The sequence below is a fragment of the Myotis lucifugus genome, unplaced genomic scaffold (genome assembly GCF_000147115.1).
Source record: "Myotis lucifugus unplaced genomic scaffold, Myoluc2.0 scaffold_138, whole genome shotgun sequence".
NCBI classification, from domain to species: Eukaryota; Metazoa; Chordata; class Mammalia; order Chiroptera; family Vespertilionidae; genus Myotis; species Myotis lucifugus.
The window spans coordinates 1,720,914-1,737,941 of NW_005871186.1; the positions used below are offsets into that span (position 1 = coordinate 1,720,914).

General features: G+C 44.8%; 2 protein-coding genes across 2 annotated transcripts in view; both read right to left on the bottom strand.

The window, feature by feature from the left end:
* Positions 1-17,028, bottom strand: part of LOC102423403 (zinc finger protein 883-like) — a 30,442-nt gene that overhangs the window by 298 nt on the left and 13,116 nt on the right. The gene's annotated exons all lie outside the window — the stretch shown is intronic.
* Positions 286-17,028, bottom strand: part of LOC111827154 (zinc finger protein 883-like) — a 26,281-nt gene continuing 9,538 nt past the window's right edge. Inside the window, exon 2 of the mRNA XM_023758777.1 lies at positions 286-2,414. Coding sequence (XP_023614545.1) covers positions 436-2,358 — 1,923 coding nt within the window. The 5' untranslated portion in view covers positions 2,359-2,414 and the 3' untranslated portion in view covers positions 286-435. The remainder of the gene's footprint in view (positions 2,415-17,028) is intronic.

Below are 17,028 nucleotides of genomic sequence, written 5' to 3' on the forward strand. Positions count from 1 at the left end.
AAAAGGTTTAAATAAAGGACTGAGCAAACCTTTTCTAGATGTGGAGGAATTAAATCTGTCATACACTGCTGGAAGAATGCAAAAATATGCAATTGGCTTAAATCACAACTTCCTAATTTCTTTAAGTTAAACATTCTCCTCTCCTCTGACTTGGACATCGTATTATGAGTTATTGATAAAGATAAATGAAACCTATCTCCATTTTAAGAATTATGCACAATCTCTATTAAGCCAGTGATTCTGTAGTAATTATGCTTTGCCCTAAACCCTACTATCCTATATACCCAAGTGACCATCACCCATGGAAATGCAGACATTAGGACACATGGCCCTTTGCAAGATCTTTGAAAGTAATTCCTTTCAAAAGTATAGGCACACCTGTAAAGTCTCTGATGACAACGAAAGTAACTGTTTATGGCAAAATATTTCCCACATTCACTGCAATCCTGAGCCCTTTCTCCTGTGAACTCTCTGATGAAGATGCAACTGAATGTTCAGGGCAAATGATTTCCCACATTCAGTGCACTCATAAGGCCTTTCTCCGGTGTGAAGACTCTCATGATAATGGAGGCTACTCTTACTGGTAAAAGATTTCCCACACTGACTGCACTCATAAGGCCTTTCTCCGGTGTGCATTCTCTGATGATAACGGAGGCTACTCTTACTGGTAAAAGATTTCCCACACTGACTGCACTCATAAGGCCTTTCTCCGGTGTGCATTCTCTGATGATAACGGAGGCCATCACTACTGGTAAAAGATTTCCCACACTGACTGCACTCATAAGGCCTTTCTCCGGTGTGAAGTCTCTGATGACGACGGAGGCCATCACTAGTGGTAAAAGATTTCCCACACTGACTGCACTCATTAGGCCTTTCTCCAGTGTGAAGTCTCTGATGATTACGGAGGCCATCACTAGTGGTAAAAGATTTCTCACACTGACTGCACTCATAAGGCCTTTCTACAGTGTGAAGTCTCTGATGACGACGGTGGCTCCTCCTACTGGTAAAAGATTTCGCACACTGACTGCACTCATAAGGCCTTTCTCCAGTGTGAAGTCTCTGATGATTACGGAGGCCATCACTAGTGGTAAAAGATTTCCCACACTGACTGCACTCATAAGGCCTTTCTCCAGTGTGATTTCTCTGATGATAACTGAGCTGAACATTCCTGACAAAAGATTTCCCACATTCATTGCACTTATAAGGCTTTTCTCCAGTGTGAAGTTTCTGATGATAACGGAGGCCATCACTAGTGGTTAAAGATTTCCCACACTGACTACACTCATAAGACCTTTCTCCAGTGTGACATTTATGATGATAACTCAACTCACACTTCCTGACAAAAGATTTCCCACATTCACTGCACTTATAAGGCCTTTCTCCAGTGTGAAGTCTCTGATGACGATAAAGACCAGAGATTCTGGTAAAATATTTTCCACATTCACCACACTCATATGGCTTTTCTCCAGTGTGAACTCTCCTGTGTTGAACGAGGCTTGAACTTTGGCTAAAGGATTTCCCACACTCATCACATTCATATGGCTTTTCTCCAGTGTGAACTCTCTGGTGTTGCATGAGGCTTGAACTTTGGATAAAGAATTTCCCACATTCGCCACACTTGTGAAGCTTTTCTTTCAAATGAAGTCGGTGGTGTAGAATAAGGGTGGATTGTTTTTTATAGCATTTCCCACATTCACTGCACTCGTATGGACTTTCTCCTGTGTGCAATTTCTGATGATAATGGAGATCAGAGATTTTTGTAAAAGATTTTTCACATTCACGGCACACAAAACACTGTAGTCCATTACAGACACCATGGTCCTGAGCAAGCGTCTGGTTGCAGCCAATGGCTTTCTGGCTGAAATGAAACTGCTTTGCACATGCCCCACACCTCAATAGTTTCAGGCTGTGTTGTGTTCCCTGCTGCTCAACCAAGTGGAAAATGTCTCTCAGGACTGGCCCACAACACTCACAGGGGTGGCTCTTCTGGGAGGACACAGCTCCATTGGGGTTCTTTGCCTGTGACACTGTCCCAGAAACATGCTGCTCAGTAGGTGCCTCCACATCCTCTGCTCCACAGCAGCAACCTAGAGAGGATATGAGTTCAAAGTTCTCCAGCATCACTTCGAGGAACAGGTGTCTCTGAGCCTCATCAAGGAGGCACCATTCCTCCTTAGAGAAGTGCACAGCAACATCCTCAAAGGTCACAGGAACATCAGCTGGGGGCCTCTGTGGGTTGAACGTGGTGAGGGTGGCAGGACAGGAGGCTGCCAGAGGGACAGTGGTCCTTGTCCCAGGCCCAGCACTGGTCACCTGGGAGGCTGTTTGGTGGGGGCCAGGATGCTTGCAACTTCTCATTTTGGCATCTCCACCAAGACCTAGTGCTCAGGATGCTCTGACCCACTTAGGTGATCCTGAGAGAAGAGGAAATGCCCATCACAAGGAGAACACTGGAAGTCAACTATTGACTGTATTTATACCGAGGCATATGCCCTTGACAGGAGTCAAACCTGGGAACCTTCAGTCCACAGGCCAACACTCTTCCACTGAGCCAAACTAGCTAGGGCCAACTGTTGACTTTAAAAAGGGCAAACAACTGCACTGCAAAGCATTTGTATGAGCAAGGGTAGCTTAAAAAGAGTCAGTTTACCCATGTCCTAAAGTACACGTGTTGCCTGGTTTTTGAAGTAATTTGGATGAGATAAACAAAGTCATGTGTTTGGGCAAAGAAATACAAGAGAATTGCTATTGATTTCAGATGAAACGGTGTCTGGAGAAGATGGACCTTCTAACAGATGTAATTACAGAGAGACATAAAATAACTTTGAGAGAAACATATTTTTTTCCTAGCATAAAATTTTTTAAAATGGATAAATAAGCAGTAACAAAAAAGACATTCATAACATTAAAGAAACACTAACTATTAGGGAAAACCACCCCTGTAAAAATGAAAATTAAATATATCATGTTTAGTTAAAAGCAAAAATCTGAAATTGATGAGTTCAACAGTGGCCAGAATTGGCAGATCTCAGGAAGGCCCATGGAGCCACATGTCACCACTTCCTCTGGCTCTTAATGCCACATCTGTCAGCTGTGAGCTGTGAGCTGTCAGCGCACTGGCTCACTCCAACAAGACTTCCCCGAGGCTCAGCAACAGATGAAGAGAAACCGTTACCATGGCTCTGGAGATGATTTTGTGACGACACAAAGTCCTGTCCTACCTAGAGAAGATAAGGCTCTGAGAGAATTCTTGCTCTAGATGTTCCCCATCTCCAGAGCAGAGAGGCCTATATGAAGCAGTGACTTAATTGAAGGGGTTGTTTCCTCAGATACCTTCCCACATTTATTGTCAACAGCCTCCTTCTAAATATACACTTACTGTCTGCACAAAATGGTAGTGCTTAATATGGAAAGTAAAACTCTGGAAATTTAATTTCGAAAAAAATACTAATGGATTGCTACACTGGTACACTATCGACACATCTTCAACAGGAAGGGAAAGAACTTCACATGTGCACTAGCTCAGACTACAAACTCCACCATTAAGAGGGGGACCGACTCTACCCAGTTTTTCTGGGGCTGCTCTGGAATGCTAGTCTGCCTCCTGGGCAACCTCTCAGTTCTGGGAAATCTTGGAAAACTGCCATTGGAGCTGCACAGGTCTCAGTGAGGACCAGGGAAAGTAACTGGATAAACTGCAGAAAATAAAAAGGTTCAGGCAGTAACTCGGTTCTCCCGGCTCCAAGGGATGGTAATTTCCATTAAACTAAGTGGTGACAACATAGAAATCTGAGAATGATGAGGAGAGCCCAGCTGGAGAGAACCAAGCTTCAGGCAGGGAAATCGAGACATCTTCATGCCCAGGATGTGATTTTCTTAGGTGGGAGGTCATCCTGACAGGTGGGAGGGAGCAGAGGCCACTGTTACATATTCCTCTACTCGGGCCTGGACATATTTCTGAGGCTAAAATCTGAAGTATGGACTAGAACTCACCTGAGGAGTGTCTCATGGATCTTCTTGGGGAAGAAGAGCAGCTGGAGCTCAGTTACCTTGAAGGAAGCACAGAGAAAAATATTAACCTGAATACTTCTCCCAAATTAGATTTATTGTATGCCAAAATGATAGTGCTTAATATAAAAAGTAAAACTCTGGAAATTTAATTTCAAAAAAATATTAATCGCCGAAACCGGTTTGGCTCGGTGGGTAGAGCATCGGCCTGAGGACTGAAAGGTCCCAGGTTCGATTCCGGTCAAGGGCATGTACCTGGGTTGCGGACACATCCCCAGTAGAGATGTGCAGGAGGCAGCTGATTGATGTTTCTCTCTCATCGATGTTTCTAGCTCTCTATCCCTCTCCCTTCCTCTCTGTAAAAAATCAATAAAATATATTTAAAAAAAAAAAAATATTAATGGATTGGTACACTGGTATACTCATTGGCACATCCACTCTTTCACAAATTCCTCATTTTGGGCCTCAAAGACTAGGGAAATGTTTTTTATTGCATGAAAATGTTGATTTCTTTGTCCTCTTACTCAGTGCAGTAATTTCAACTGTATACTCTGTGAAATCTTTTTTTTTTAAATATATTTTATTGATTTTTTACAGAGAGGAAGGGAGAGAGATAGAGAGTAAGAAACATTGATGAGAGAGAAACATCAATCAGCTGCCTCCTGCACACCCCCTACTCGAGATGTGCTCACAACCAAGGTACATGCCCTTGACGGGAATCAAACCTGGGATCTTTCAGTCTGCAGGCCGACGCTCTATCCACTGAGCCAAGCGGGTTGGCTGTGAAATCTTTTTTAAAATTTTAATAGTAGTGACCTGGTCCATGAAATTCATGCACATTAAAAGGGAATTAGAGGAAATAGTTTAATATTGCTATTTGGCCTTTATCTATAATATAAGTGTCAGAGATAAAAAAAAAAAAATTAGTAAAATGTACATGAAAATCTTGCTCCTGTCAGAGTCTGGGGTGTGCCGTGAGACCCAGAGTCAAGTTTCCGCCCACCTGTGCGCTCCTCGAAATCACACGAGACCCTGACCCAGCCAGCCTCACCCCCGTCAAGCCCCAACAGGCGGGGGGCCTAACCTCAGGGACCCTTCCACACCCCACTGGGTGGGGGGGGGGGCACATCCTCAGGTCCCCCAGCCCAGTGTGCAGGGCACAGCCTCAGGTCCCCAGGTGAATGCAAGTTGGGGGTCCAGCCTTAGCTCCCCTGCCCTAGGCCAGGGGCGTGCCTTCAGGTCCCCATCAAGCACCCCCCGCCCCCCTGGAGGGGGGTGTGGCCTGAGGTTCCCTGGCCTGGTGCCAGGCCTGGGGGGCCCGGCCTGAGGTTACCTAGCCCAGTGCTGGGGTTGGGGGAGCTCCTTGAAGTCCCCCATCAAGCCCCGCCAGTTGGGGGATGCAGCCTCAGGTCCCTGCTGATTGCTTGGTAAGTCTCTTTACTTAACCTCTGCTTGGGTGCAGCCATCTTGTGTTACTAAAACCCCCACCTGTGCTTTGGGTGCAGCCATCTTTGTGATGGTCGTTTTGCATATTCCTTCTTCATTAAATAGGATATTTGTATTGATTTCAGAGAGGAAGGGAGAGGGAGGGAGAGAGAGATAGAAATATCAATGATGGGAGAGAATCATTGATCAGCTGCCTTTTGCACGCCCCACACTGGGGATTGAGCCTGCAACCCAGGCATGTGCCCTGACTGAGAATCAAACTGTGACCTCCTGGTTCATAGTTCGATGTTCAACCACTGAGCTATGCTGGCTGGGCTGCACAACTGATTAGCCTCGCAACTGTTGCTTTCAACTTAGGGGCTGGGAATCTTGCCCTGAGCATGTACAGCTTAGGACCTGACAAACACCTCCAGTGGAAACTGCACATTGAATCTTGGGCTCATTTCCCTAAGGTTCCCGCTTCCATTTCAAATTTCAGACTCCATGGATCTCTGAATGTCAACGTCCTTCTTCCCAGCCTACTGAAATGCCACCTGTGCGCTCCTCGAAATCACAGGAGACCCAGCCGGCCCCACCCCCGTCAAGCCCCACCAGGTGGGGGGCCCAGCCTCAGGTCTCATGGGCCTGCGCCAGGCAGGGGGCGCAGCCTTAGGTCCCCTGGCCCAGTGGGGGGAGTGGGGTGGGGGTAGGGGGCGCACAGCCTTAGGGACCCTTCCAAGCCCAGCTGGGGCGGGGGGGGGCACACATCCTCAGGTCCCCCAGCCCAGTGTGGAGGGCACAGCCTCAGGGGTGCTGTCAAACCCCGCCAGGTGGGAGGCGCAGCTTGGTCTCTGCTCCTTGCTCTATCAGTTAGTAAATGCCCTGGGGGGAAACACAGGTAAATGTGGGGCTTGCCTAGGTGCTCCCACACTCTCTCCAGCAATTTCCTTCAGGTTCTGTCTGACTTGATTTTTCTCTAATACCTTCAGGTGCTTTCAGTATTTTATTCAGCTTTTCTACCATATAAGCTACACCGTCACCCGCAGATGTGGAGGTTGGATGCACTTTATGCTCATCCACAAATGTCCTAAAGCTCCAAGGTACTGACGGTTTAGGTTTCATTCACTCCAGACTTCTGACTGTTTTCTTACCCCTTCCTTACATGCTGGGGAGCACAAGAGACTTGGTTGGAAAGTTTGTAAGGAGGACATTCTGATAAAAGGGAAGTGTGTGGGAGGCCCCCTGCCCTGTTTACCAGAATGCCCACTTAGGGGAGTGTTGAAGGCGGTGCCCCTAATTATTCCCTCATCTTTGCAAACATATCTGTGCATATGCAGACCCCTGGGTGTTTACTGGAATCCTTATGCTTAATCCCTGGATTCCCTTGCCTAGAGGACAGTGTAAACACATGTGAGCCCCCCAAGGATCTAAACCAGTGGTTCTCAACCTTCTGGTCCTTTAAATACAGTTCCGAATGTTGTGACCCAACCATAAAATTATTTTCGTTGCTACTTCATAACTGTAATGTTGTTACTGTTATGAATCATAATGTAAATATGTGATATTCAGAATGGCTTTAGGCGACCCATGTGAAAGGGTCGTTCAACCGCCAAAGGGGTCGCGACCCACAAGTTGAGAACAGTTGACTAAACTAATCCAACATATAAAAGCCAAGAGTTTGTTTTGGTTTAATCACTTAACCTTTTGAAATTCCAAGGGACTCATTCATTATTTTGGAAGCAGGTAAGGGGAGGACACTAAGCATAACTCTCCTCTATCACCTGTGTTTCCACGGCCACATCTAAAGCTTTCTGGGCTTCAGTGTAAGTGGGACACGATGTACCTACACACCGCTCTCAGCCAAATCCAGTGCCCTCATTTGGTTCTTCGTGTTCCACAAGGCATCGCAGTGGCATTTAACCCAGGGGGCACTCCGCTCGGGCGGAGACTTGCTTCCCTTGGTCTTCAGAACACTGTTTCTCCGGCCCTTCCCTTCCCTTCCCTCTCTGCTTCTCTTCCTCCCCGGCCCTCGTTGCCCAGTGCCCGTCTGGGGAGCTGCCTCCCGGGCCGCCAGACTCACCTGCCACACTTCCACTTCGCGTTTCCCTTTGTGTCCCGCAAGGAAAGGCCGCCGGCGCTCCTCCGGCTCCCTCCGGACCGGCTCCGGGGGGACGGGTCTAGCCCTGAACTTCTGAGGGGCCCGCGGCCGCCTCGCAGACGGTGAACAGCGCACGGGTACGCCCAGCGCGCACCAACTCCACCAGCCGGGCGCGCGCCTCCATCACCGGAAGCTCCCTCCTGGAGGCCCGCCCTCGTGGGCGGGGCTACCTCGTCCCGCCGCGTTACAGACAAAGCCCGACCCCGCGGTCCAGGCTGCTTTAGGGTCTCGGCCGGACCCTGGGGCTGTGGGGACCGGAAGGGAAGCCCCACGTCCTCCGGGGCGGTGCTACCCCGTCCTGCCTGGTTAAAGTTCAAGCTGCGAGCCCTGGTCTGTGCAGTGAGTGCTGGTGGTCTGGGGTATTGTTGTTAGAAATGCTCCTAAAAGGCGCCAGGGGAACTTGAGAATCGCTCGGTAAGGCCAATGTACTTCTCCGAAAGCGTGCAAGGCCAACAGGAAAATGTGCCGGCCGAGCACACCGAAGGGGAAGCCCGTCCTCCATGTCCCTGACTTATGGCTCACCCCCCCCCCCCCCGCCCCCCGCCCCTGATTGGCTTTAGGGCGTGGCTTCCCAATATGGCGCGAATCATGAATTCCAGGTCCAATGGAGTACCAGGAAATGGGGCTTAACTAAGTACAAGGACGTGGAACAATAGCAACAAAGTTGATGTAAGGCTCTATAAGGAGGAAGAAGTTAGTAATGTTAACGGAAAAAACCATTGAGAAACTTTTTGTGAGTTTGATCAAACTGTCCATATATGCCGGGAAGCTGAACCTCAACAAATTGAGATAATGCTCCGGAGAATGGAGGGGTTCCATTTTTATTTATACATTTGCAATCAAAGGAGGGACGTAGGTGGGTTACATGAAATTCATTGGTGATAGATTAAGGAGGAGGGATAAAGCAAAACAGGGGAAACCCCTGGGATTGGATAAAAAGTAAAATGATGGACACATACTTAGATGGGTGCAGGACAATTCACATGATAATGAAGGAATTTGTGGTATCTGTCCTTGCCCCCAGCAGATTTGGTTGTGCCCCAGGGGCTGCAGTAAAGGTAAGTTACAAGTTACCCCGACATTTCAAGGGTATGTTATCATAGATGCAAAAAGACAGATAGGCTCAGTTAAGGTAAGGGTTGACCCTGTCAGTGAAGATACTGGCCTAGGACGTAACTGCCCACCATAACTGCTTTTATTTTTTTTTTTATTTTTTTTTTTAAATATATTTTATTGATTTTTTACAGAGAGGAAGGGAGAGGGAGAGAGAGTTAGAAACATCGATGAGAGAGAAGCATCGATCAGCTGCCTCCTGCACACCCCCCACTGGGAATGTGCCTGCAACCAAGGTACATGCCCTTGACCGGAATCGAACCCGGGACCTAAGGGTTGACCCTGTCAGTGAAGATACTGGCCTAGGACGTAACTGCCCACCATAACTGCTTTTAAAGTTTAATTTCAGACCATCCTTTGTGGTTACTTTAGGTCTCTGAGTTTGCAAGACTGCCATGCAGTCCTCCCCTGAGCTTGTCAGGTCAGCATGTGGCCCCTTTCGTCCACAGTCTGCTGCCCAGGCCACATTAACCAGGCTCTGACAACTCTGAGCTTGCCTCTGCTCCTTCAGTGGGTCTGAGGGTGCAGTTAGGGTCTGGTTACACAAAGACAGGGGGGTGTTCAGCATACTTTCCGACTTGAGTTTGCATTCCCATTGGCCGAGATAAGGGCAGGCTGAGTAACTGATACATTCTTCGGCTTTTTCTTGGAAGAGGGGTTAAGGACACAGCTATCAGTCCTGTTCTGTCCTTTCAGTATGTATACAGTATGTATATATGCAGTTATAATACATATGAGTGTATATTTAAATATATTTACACATTTATATTATGTACATACATGTGTATATATTTACATACACACACAACCCTATGTATCTAGCATAACTATATACATAGAAACACAATCACACACATCTATCATCTTCGTATTTCTTTTCCTATGTATCCCCTGTTAGTGTAAAAACATTCAAGCCTGTAAAGAATTTTTGTGAGTTTATTTGAGACAAACTATTCGCAATTGCCAGGAAGCAGTATCTCAATGGATTGGGATAGTGCTCCTGAGGATGGCAGGATACCTAGTTGGTGTAGGATAGTTAACACTCAACAATTAACGTGATAAAAATAACAATGAAGGAATTTGTGTATCTGTCCAGGGGCTCAGGCACATTAGGTTGTGCCCCAAGGGGTTCGGACAAAGGGCAGTTACAAGATACCCAGACATTTCAAGGATTTGTTATTATAGATGCAAAAAGACAGGCTCAGTTATGGTTGACCTTGTCAGTGAAGATACCAGCCTAGGACGTAACTGCCCACCATAACTGCTTTTACTTAAAGTTTAATTTCAGACCATTCTTTGTGGTTACTTTAGGTCTCTGAGTTTGCAAGACTGCCATGCAGGCCTCCCCTGAGCTGGGGGCCCCTTTCGTCCACACTCTCTATCCATCTTAAAAAACTAAGAGGTCATATGATACCTCCAGGTCCAATCAAACACCTAAGGTTCATTTCAACCTCTTCCCTTTCTTCCTTTTCCTTAAAAAAATAAAATAAATTTTTTTTCATTGATTTTGGAGCGGGAGAGGAGAGATAGAAACATCAATGATGAGAGAGAATCATTGATTGGCGCATCCTGCATGCCCCCCACCTTGGGATGGATGCCCGCAACCTGGGCATGTGCCCTTGACCAGAATCATAGCCAGGACCCTTCGGTCTGCAGGTCTACACCCTCCCTTTCCATATGTAATTTCCTTCTCCAAAAGTGAAAAACCAGCCTTCAATTATCTACAATATATTTACGTAATCCTAGAATACATGGAATATACTTGCATAATTACTAAGTCTGCTGTGGAAAACACATCTACTACATAAAGTTCAATATTTGTTAGAACCTGAGAGTATGGAGGCAAAATACTGGTTCAAAACGTACTCCCCTTTTCACTGTGTCTGACATGCATTTCAGGTGCATTTTCTCCCAATTGTTTTCTATGTTAGAGTTTTCCCCTTTTATTCTTGATTTTATTCATTAAAAAGTTTGGGTATGTGAAATGTTAAGGTGGCTCTAGAAGTGAGAACTGCACAAACCCAAAAATTCGACCAAGTCTCACTGTTGCCATCTTTTCTACCCTGTTTCCACCATCTAATTATTTTCACCCATTTCCACCCACTCCCTGGATGTAACCAATCTCATTGGTTTCTAGGTTACCTTTTCCAACTTTCTTTTTGTATAATCGTACACATATATACATTTTTTTCTTATTCCTCCTTTCTTTCGCAAAAGGTGACATACTTTCTCAGATTTTGCTTTTTCATTTAACAATATATATTGGAAGCCATTCCATATCAGTTTATAGATATTCTCCTTTTTATAGCTGTATAGTATTCCCTTGGATGCATCTACTGTTGTTCAGTCAGCCATTCTCCCATGTAAATTATTTAGGTTGTTTCTAGGGTTTTGCAAGTACAATGCTAAAATGAATTACTTTGGGCATACATACTCTTGTACAACTGGCGATGTTTGACCAGGGTAAACTGGAAAAAGCATGTGTCAGTCTGTTAGATGTAGCCTGCTTTCCCAAAATTAGCATACCAATTTGCATTCCGACTATAGCGATATCCAAGAGTCCCCATTTCCCCCCAGGCTTGCCAACAGAATGTGTTGGTGTACCTTTAAATTTTTGCTAATATGATAGGTGAGAAATACCTCAGTGTTATTTTAATGGGCATTTTTCTCATTAAAAGGTTGTATAGTTTTTCATATGCTTAAGGAACATTTAAAAAATATATATATATATGTTATTGTTTTTTTACAGAGAGGAAGGGAAAGAGAGAGAAACATCGATGAGAGGGAAACATCAATCAGCTGCCTCCTGCACACTCCGTGCCCTTCACCGGAATTGAACCTGGGACCCTTGAGTCCGCAGGCCCACACTCTACCCACTGAACCAAACCGGTTAGGGCTACGGAACATTTTTTATTCTTTTTTTGTGTGAGTGAAGCATCTGTTCATGTCTTTGACTTATGCATCACGTTTCTGCAACTTTCCCCCCTCAATTTTTAAAAGTTCTTACAAGAGATGTTCTACATTCATGTATGTTACATGTTATAGTTTCTCTCAGCTTGTCATTTATTTTAGACTTTTCTTGTTTTCTTGCAATAAAATAATTTTATTTTCATATAAAGAAATTTATTACTCTTTTATTGCTCCTGGATGAATTTGCTTTTTATTAAACCCAGGAATGTTCAATTATAATAAACTCTTTTTGCTATAAATAAAATACTTGAGCTTAAAATAATGTGAATTATAAGAACCCACTTTTCCATTTTTAAATACTTTTCCACTTAAAAAAATGTTCTGGAAAAAAGCAATCATTAAACAAACAAATAAATAAATAAATAAAACATGTACCTAAGGGCACAGGCTCCAATATGGCTCAGCAGGGCACTGGCCAGAGGCCCATAACCCTTAGCAGCAGTAACAAGGCATTTCTGCTGCTCAAGAACTATGGCAGCAGCAGCAGCAAAGCTGAAGGAAGCTTCGATGGACTTAGTTCTCAAGTCTCCACTGCCTTTCCCTGTGCTGTACAGACATTTATAGACAGAACATTCTCATTGTCCCCAGCTCCCTAATAAAATTTGGTTTCAAGTCACCGACTATGATACATTGTTGCCTTCCCCCTCACACACCAATATGAAAAGCATTTATTCTTTTTTTATTATTATTAAATCTTTATTGTTCAGATTACATTTGTTCCTCTTCCCCCACCCCCATAATTCCCCTCCTCCCAGTTCCCGCCCCACCCTCCGCCCTCACTCCCCACCTACTGTCCTCATCCATACATGCACGATTTTTGTCCAGTCTCTTCCCCCATCTCCCATTCCCCTTTCCCCCCCAAGAATAGTCAGTCCATTCCCTTTCTATGTCCGATTCATTATAATCACCAGTTCATTCTGTACATCATATTATTTATTCACTTGATTCTTAGATTCACTTGTTGATAGATGCATATTTGTTGTTCACAATTTGTATCTTTACCTTTTTCTTCTTCCTCTTCTTAAAGGATACCTTTCAGCATTTTGTATAATACTGGTTTAGTGATGATGAACTCCTTTAGCTTTTCCTTATCTGTGAAGCTCTTTATCTGACCTTCAATTCTGAATGATAGCTTTGCTGGATAAAGTAATCTTGGTTGTAGGTTCTTGGTATTCAGCACTTTGAATATTTCTTGCCATTCCCTTCTGGCTTGCAAAGTTTCTGTTGAGAAAAAAGCTGACAGTCGTATGGGTACTCCCTTGTAGGTAATTGAGTCTCTTTCTCTTGCTGCTTTTAAGATTCTCTCTTTGTCTTTTGCTCTTGGCATTTTAATTATGATGTGTCTTGGTGTGGTCCTCTTTGGATTCCTTTTGTTTGGGGTTCTCTGCGCTTCTTGGACCTGTAAGTCCATTTCTTTCACCAGGTGGGGGAAGTTTTCTGCCATTATTTCTTCAAATAGGTTTTCAATATCTTGCTGTCTCTCATCTTCTGGCACCCCTATAATTCTGATATTAGTGCGCTTGAAGCTGTCCCAGAGGCTCCTTACACTATCTTCGTATTTTCGGATTCTTTTTTCCTTTTGCTTTTCCGGTTGGGTGTTTTTTGCTTCTTCGCATTTCAGATCTTTGACTTGATTCTTGCGCTCCTCTGGTCTGCTATTGGATGTCTGTATAATATTCTTTATTTCAGTCCGTGTATGCTTAATTTCTAGTTGGTTCTTTATCATAGCATCGAGGGTCTCATTAGTTTTCGTGAGGCTCTCATCAAGTTTATTGGCTGCTTCTAGCACATTATTGCAAGCCTTCAAAATTGCGTTTTTTAGCTCTATATCCTCCATTTCTGTCATGTTTTTTTTGTCTCCACATTTTTTATGCTTTCTTGGTGCACCCCCTTGTGGTCTTTGTGCGCAGTCTTGTTCTAGTTGAGGCTTGATTGTTGTAGTTAATACTAGAGGGATTTGACCACCAGGCCGACTGGCTGTGAGAATCAGCTGTGGGAAAACTTCTGTCCTCTGGAGAGGTGCTAATCTAGCCTTTGCCTAAGGCGATCCGGCAAATGGCTCTGTGCAGGGCTTGGGCGGGGCGGGATCAGCAGGGCGTGCAGAGGGAGCAGTTATGGTTGCTCTCAGTCCCGTTCCCAGAGGCTCTGCTTCTCAGAACCCCAGCAACGGCTACAAACCTCGGAGAGAAAGCTGCCCTCACATTTCAACTGATGCCAGACAATCCCGCTTCTCCCGTTTGAGTCTGAGTCCCTAGAGACTCGCCCGGATCTGGAGCTCAGAGTCTGAGACTCCCTCCTGATTGAAAACCACAACCGCTCCCTCAGCCACCAGCGCGCTTTGCGCACGCACCTCGGTACCTTTATATTTTCCACACTGCGCCTCCTCTGAGCCTCAGTATGCTGTTGTCTTTCCTTCTAGTTGAAGAATCTCTCCTCCAGGTTGTCTAGTTTGTTGGAGTAGTGTTGTCCATAGTATTTTTTAACGATCATTTGTATTTCTGTGGGGTCTGTTGTTATTTCGCCTCTATCATTTCTGATTTTGTTTATTTGGGTCCTCTCTCTTTTCTTCTTGGTGAGCCTGGCTAGAGGTTCATCAATCTTGTTTATCCTTTCAAAGAGCCAGCTCTTGGTTTCATTGATTTTATGTATTGTTTTTTTGTTCTGTATGTCATTTATTTCTGCTCTAATCTTTATTATCTCCTTTCTTCTGCTCACTCTGGGGTTTTCTTGTTGCTCTCTTTCTAATTCTTTGAGTTGTAGAGTTGATGATTTAGTATCATTTTTTCTTGTTTTTTTGAGATAGGCCTGTAGAGCTATAAACTTCCCTCTCAGGATTGCTTTCATTGTGTCCCATAGGTTTTGGATTGTTGTGTTTTTGTTGTCATTAGTTTCCAGGATGTTTTTAATTTCTTCTTTGATCTCATAGGTAACCCAATCAATATTTAATAACATGCTATTTAGCTTCCAAGTGTTTGAGTATTTTGGGTTGTTTTTATTGTAGTTTAATTCTAATATTATACCATCGTGGTCTGAGAAGATGCTTGGTATGATTTCAGTCTTCTTGAATTTGGTGAGACTTTGTGACCCAATATGTGGTCTATTTTAGAATATGTCCTGTGAGCCCTTCAGAAGAATGTTTACGTTTAAAGTTATTATTAAAAGGTACTTGTCTGTAGCCATTTCTTTTTTTGTGTGGCTGTTTTCTTTCTGAGCTTTTTATTTCTCCTTTTTACACCAGTCCCTTTAGCATTTCTTGCATTGCTGGCTTGGTGGTGATAAACTTCCTTAGCCATTTTTTTTTTTGTCTGTGAAGCTTCTTATTTCCCCTTCAATTTTGAGAGATAGCCTTGCTGGATGGAGTATTCTTGGATTCTTTCCTTTGCTTTGCATCACTTTGTAAATTTCTGTCCATTCTTTTATGGCCTGATGTGTTTCGGTTGAGAAATCATTTGATAATCTAATGGTAGATCCCTTGTATGTAACTTTCCGTCTCTCTCTCGCAGCCTGTAAGATTCTGTCTTAGTCCTGAACATTTGCCATGGTAATTATGATGTGTCTTGGTGTGGGTCTTTTCGGGTTCACCTTGTTTGGGACTCTCTGTGCTTGTGTGATTTTTTTTCTTCCCCACCTCTGGGAAGTTTTCTGATACTATTTCTTCAAATACGTTTTCTAACCCTTGTTCCTCTTTCTGTTCCTTTAGCACCCCTATTATTTGTATGTTGTTTCGTTTCATGTTGTCCCATAGCTCCCTTAGGCTCTCCTCCTGTCTTTTAATTTTTTTCTCCAATTGCTGTTCAATTTGGGTGTGTTTTGTTTCCCTGTCTTCTAATTTGCTAATTCGGTCCTCTGCTTCTCCTAGTCTACTGTTGAAACTTTCAATGGTGTTTTTTATTGCAGCCATATCGCTCTTCATTTCTTCTTGGTTCTTACATAATTTATTGAGTTTTTCATCTGTTTCTTCTTGCTTCTTGCATAAGTTGTTGATTTTTTCCTCCATCCGTTTTATGCACTCTAGGAACATTAATCTGAATTCTTTTTTTGTCATGTTGCATGCCTCTGTATCAGCTGCTATTCTAGCTAGTCCTTTTCTTTCCTTTGGGGGTTTCTTTGTCTACTTATGTTTGATCATACCGCCATATCTAGATATTGAGTCCTTCAGTGGCTGCTCCTTGGGTGGCAGTGGCTCCTCGGGCTGCGGTTGCTCATTGGGCAGTTGTGGTAGCAGCTGCTTCTCAGTTGGTAGCAGCTCCTCTGGTGGGTGCTGTTCACAGTTGTGGTGGCTCTTCTGGCTGGTGGGGAGGAGGCTTCACACACAGCTGCTGTTCCTCAGACAGAGGGTGTGGTGATCAGGAGGCTGCTGTTGCTTGGATGGGGGCGGGCTACACAAGCAGCTGCTACTCCTTCAAATTGTTACTTTTAATCTCTTAAGCAGCCTCAGGGCAAGGTGTTTTCCAATAGGGTGTGTCAACAGTCTTCCCCCCAGGCAAGGCAGATGTCTATGTGGCTGTGTGAGGGAATGACTGAGCCGAGGAGACTTTGGGTGTCTGCCTTCTGAGCTCTGTCCCCCGAGTCTCCAGTGCTGGCTTCTGCTCTCACAGCTCCAGTCCACTTCACCCTCCCTCTGCCAGAGCACAAGGTGGGTGGCTCCAGAGGAAATGTTTGTGCCTTGGCCCTTTAAGAGAGTGCCCGAACTTTCAGCTGCCACTCCCTGGCAGACAGCACCCCACTGCTTTTCACAGCTTGATGTTATGTGGGTACTTTCCTCAGTTTGGTGCTCTCTGCTGGGGAGCCCAGCTGCGGGATTAGATCCCAGAATTCTCAGTGTCACCCCCCTCCCCCCAATCACCAGCTGAGATATCAATCTGTACTTCAGTTCCCCTCTGTGGGTCACGTCTCTGCCCCTCCTACCAGTCTCTATGCCAGCTCCACCTTCGTTCCTTGGGTATCTGGGTTCTCTCCTGTGAGTTTTCCGTTGATTATTCAGGAAGCCTTCTCGTATTTCAGTTGTAATTCCAGCTTGTTCCTGGGAGCATGGCCATGCAGCATCCTCCTACTCTACCTCCATTATTAATCTCTTTTAGCTGTATTCTGTTAGTGGTTGTGCGAGGCAGTAATCTCTGGTGTTTATGCCGCCATCTTGGGTTTTTTTTCCTGCAAGACGAATTTTCATTTTTTGAGACTCACAGGTTGAGAACCACTGTAAGGGGTCCCGGACTGAGAGAGGGCGCAGGCGAGGCTGAGGATCAACCACCCCCAATTCCCAGTGCACGAACATCATGCACCAGGCCTCTAGTTTTTTATAAGGGACTTGAACATCCATGTATTTTGGTATCCACTGGGTGGTCCTGCAACCA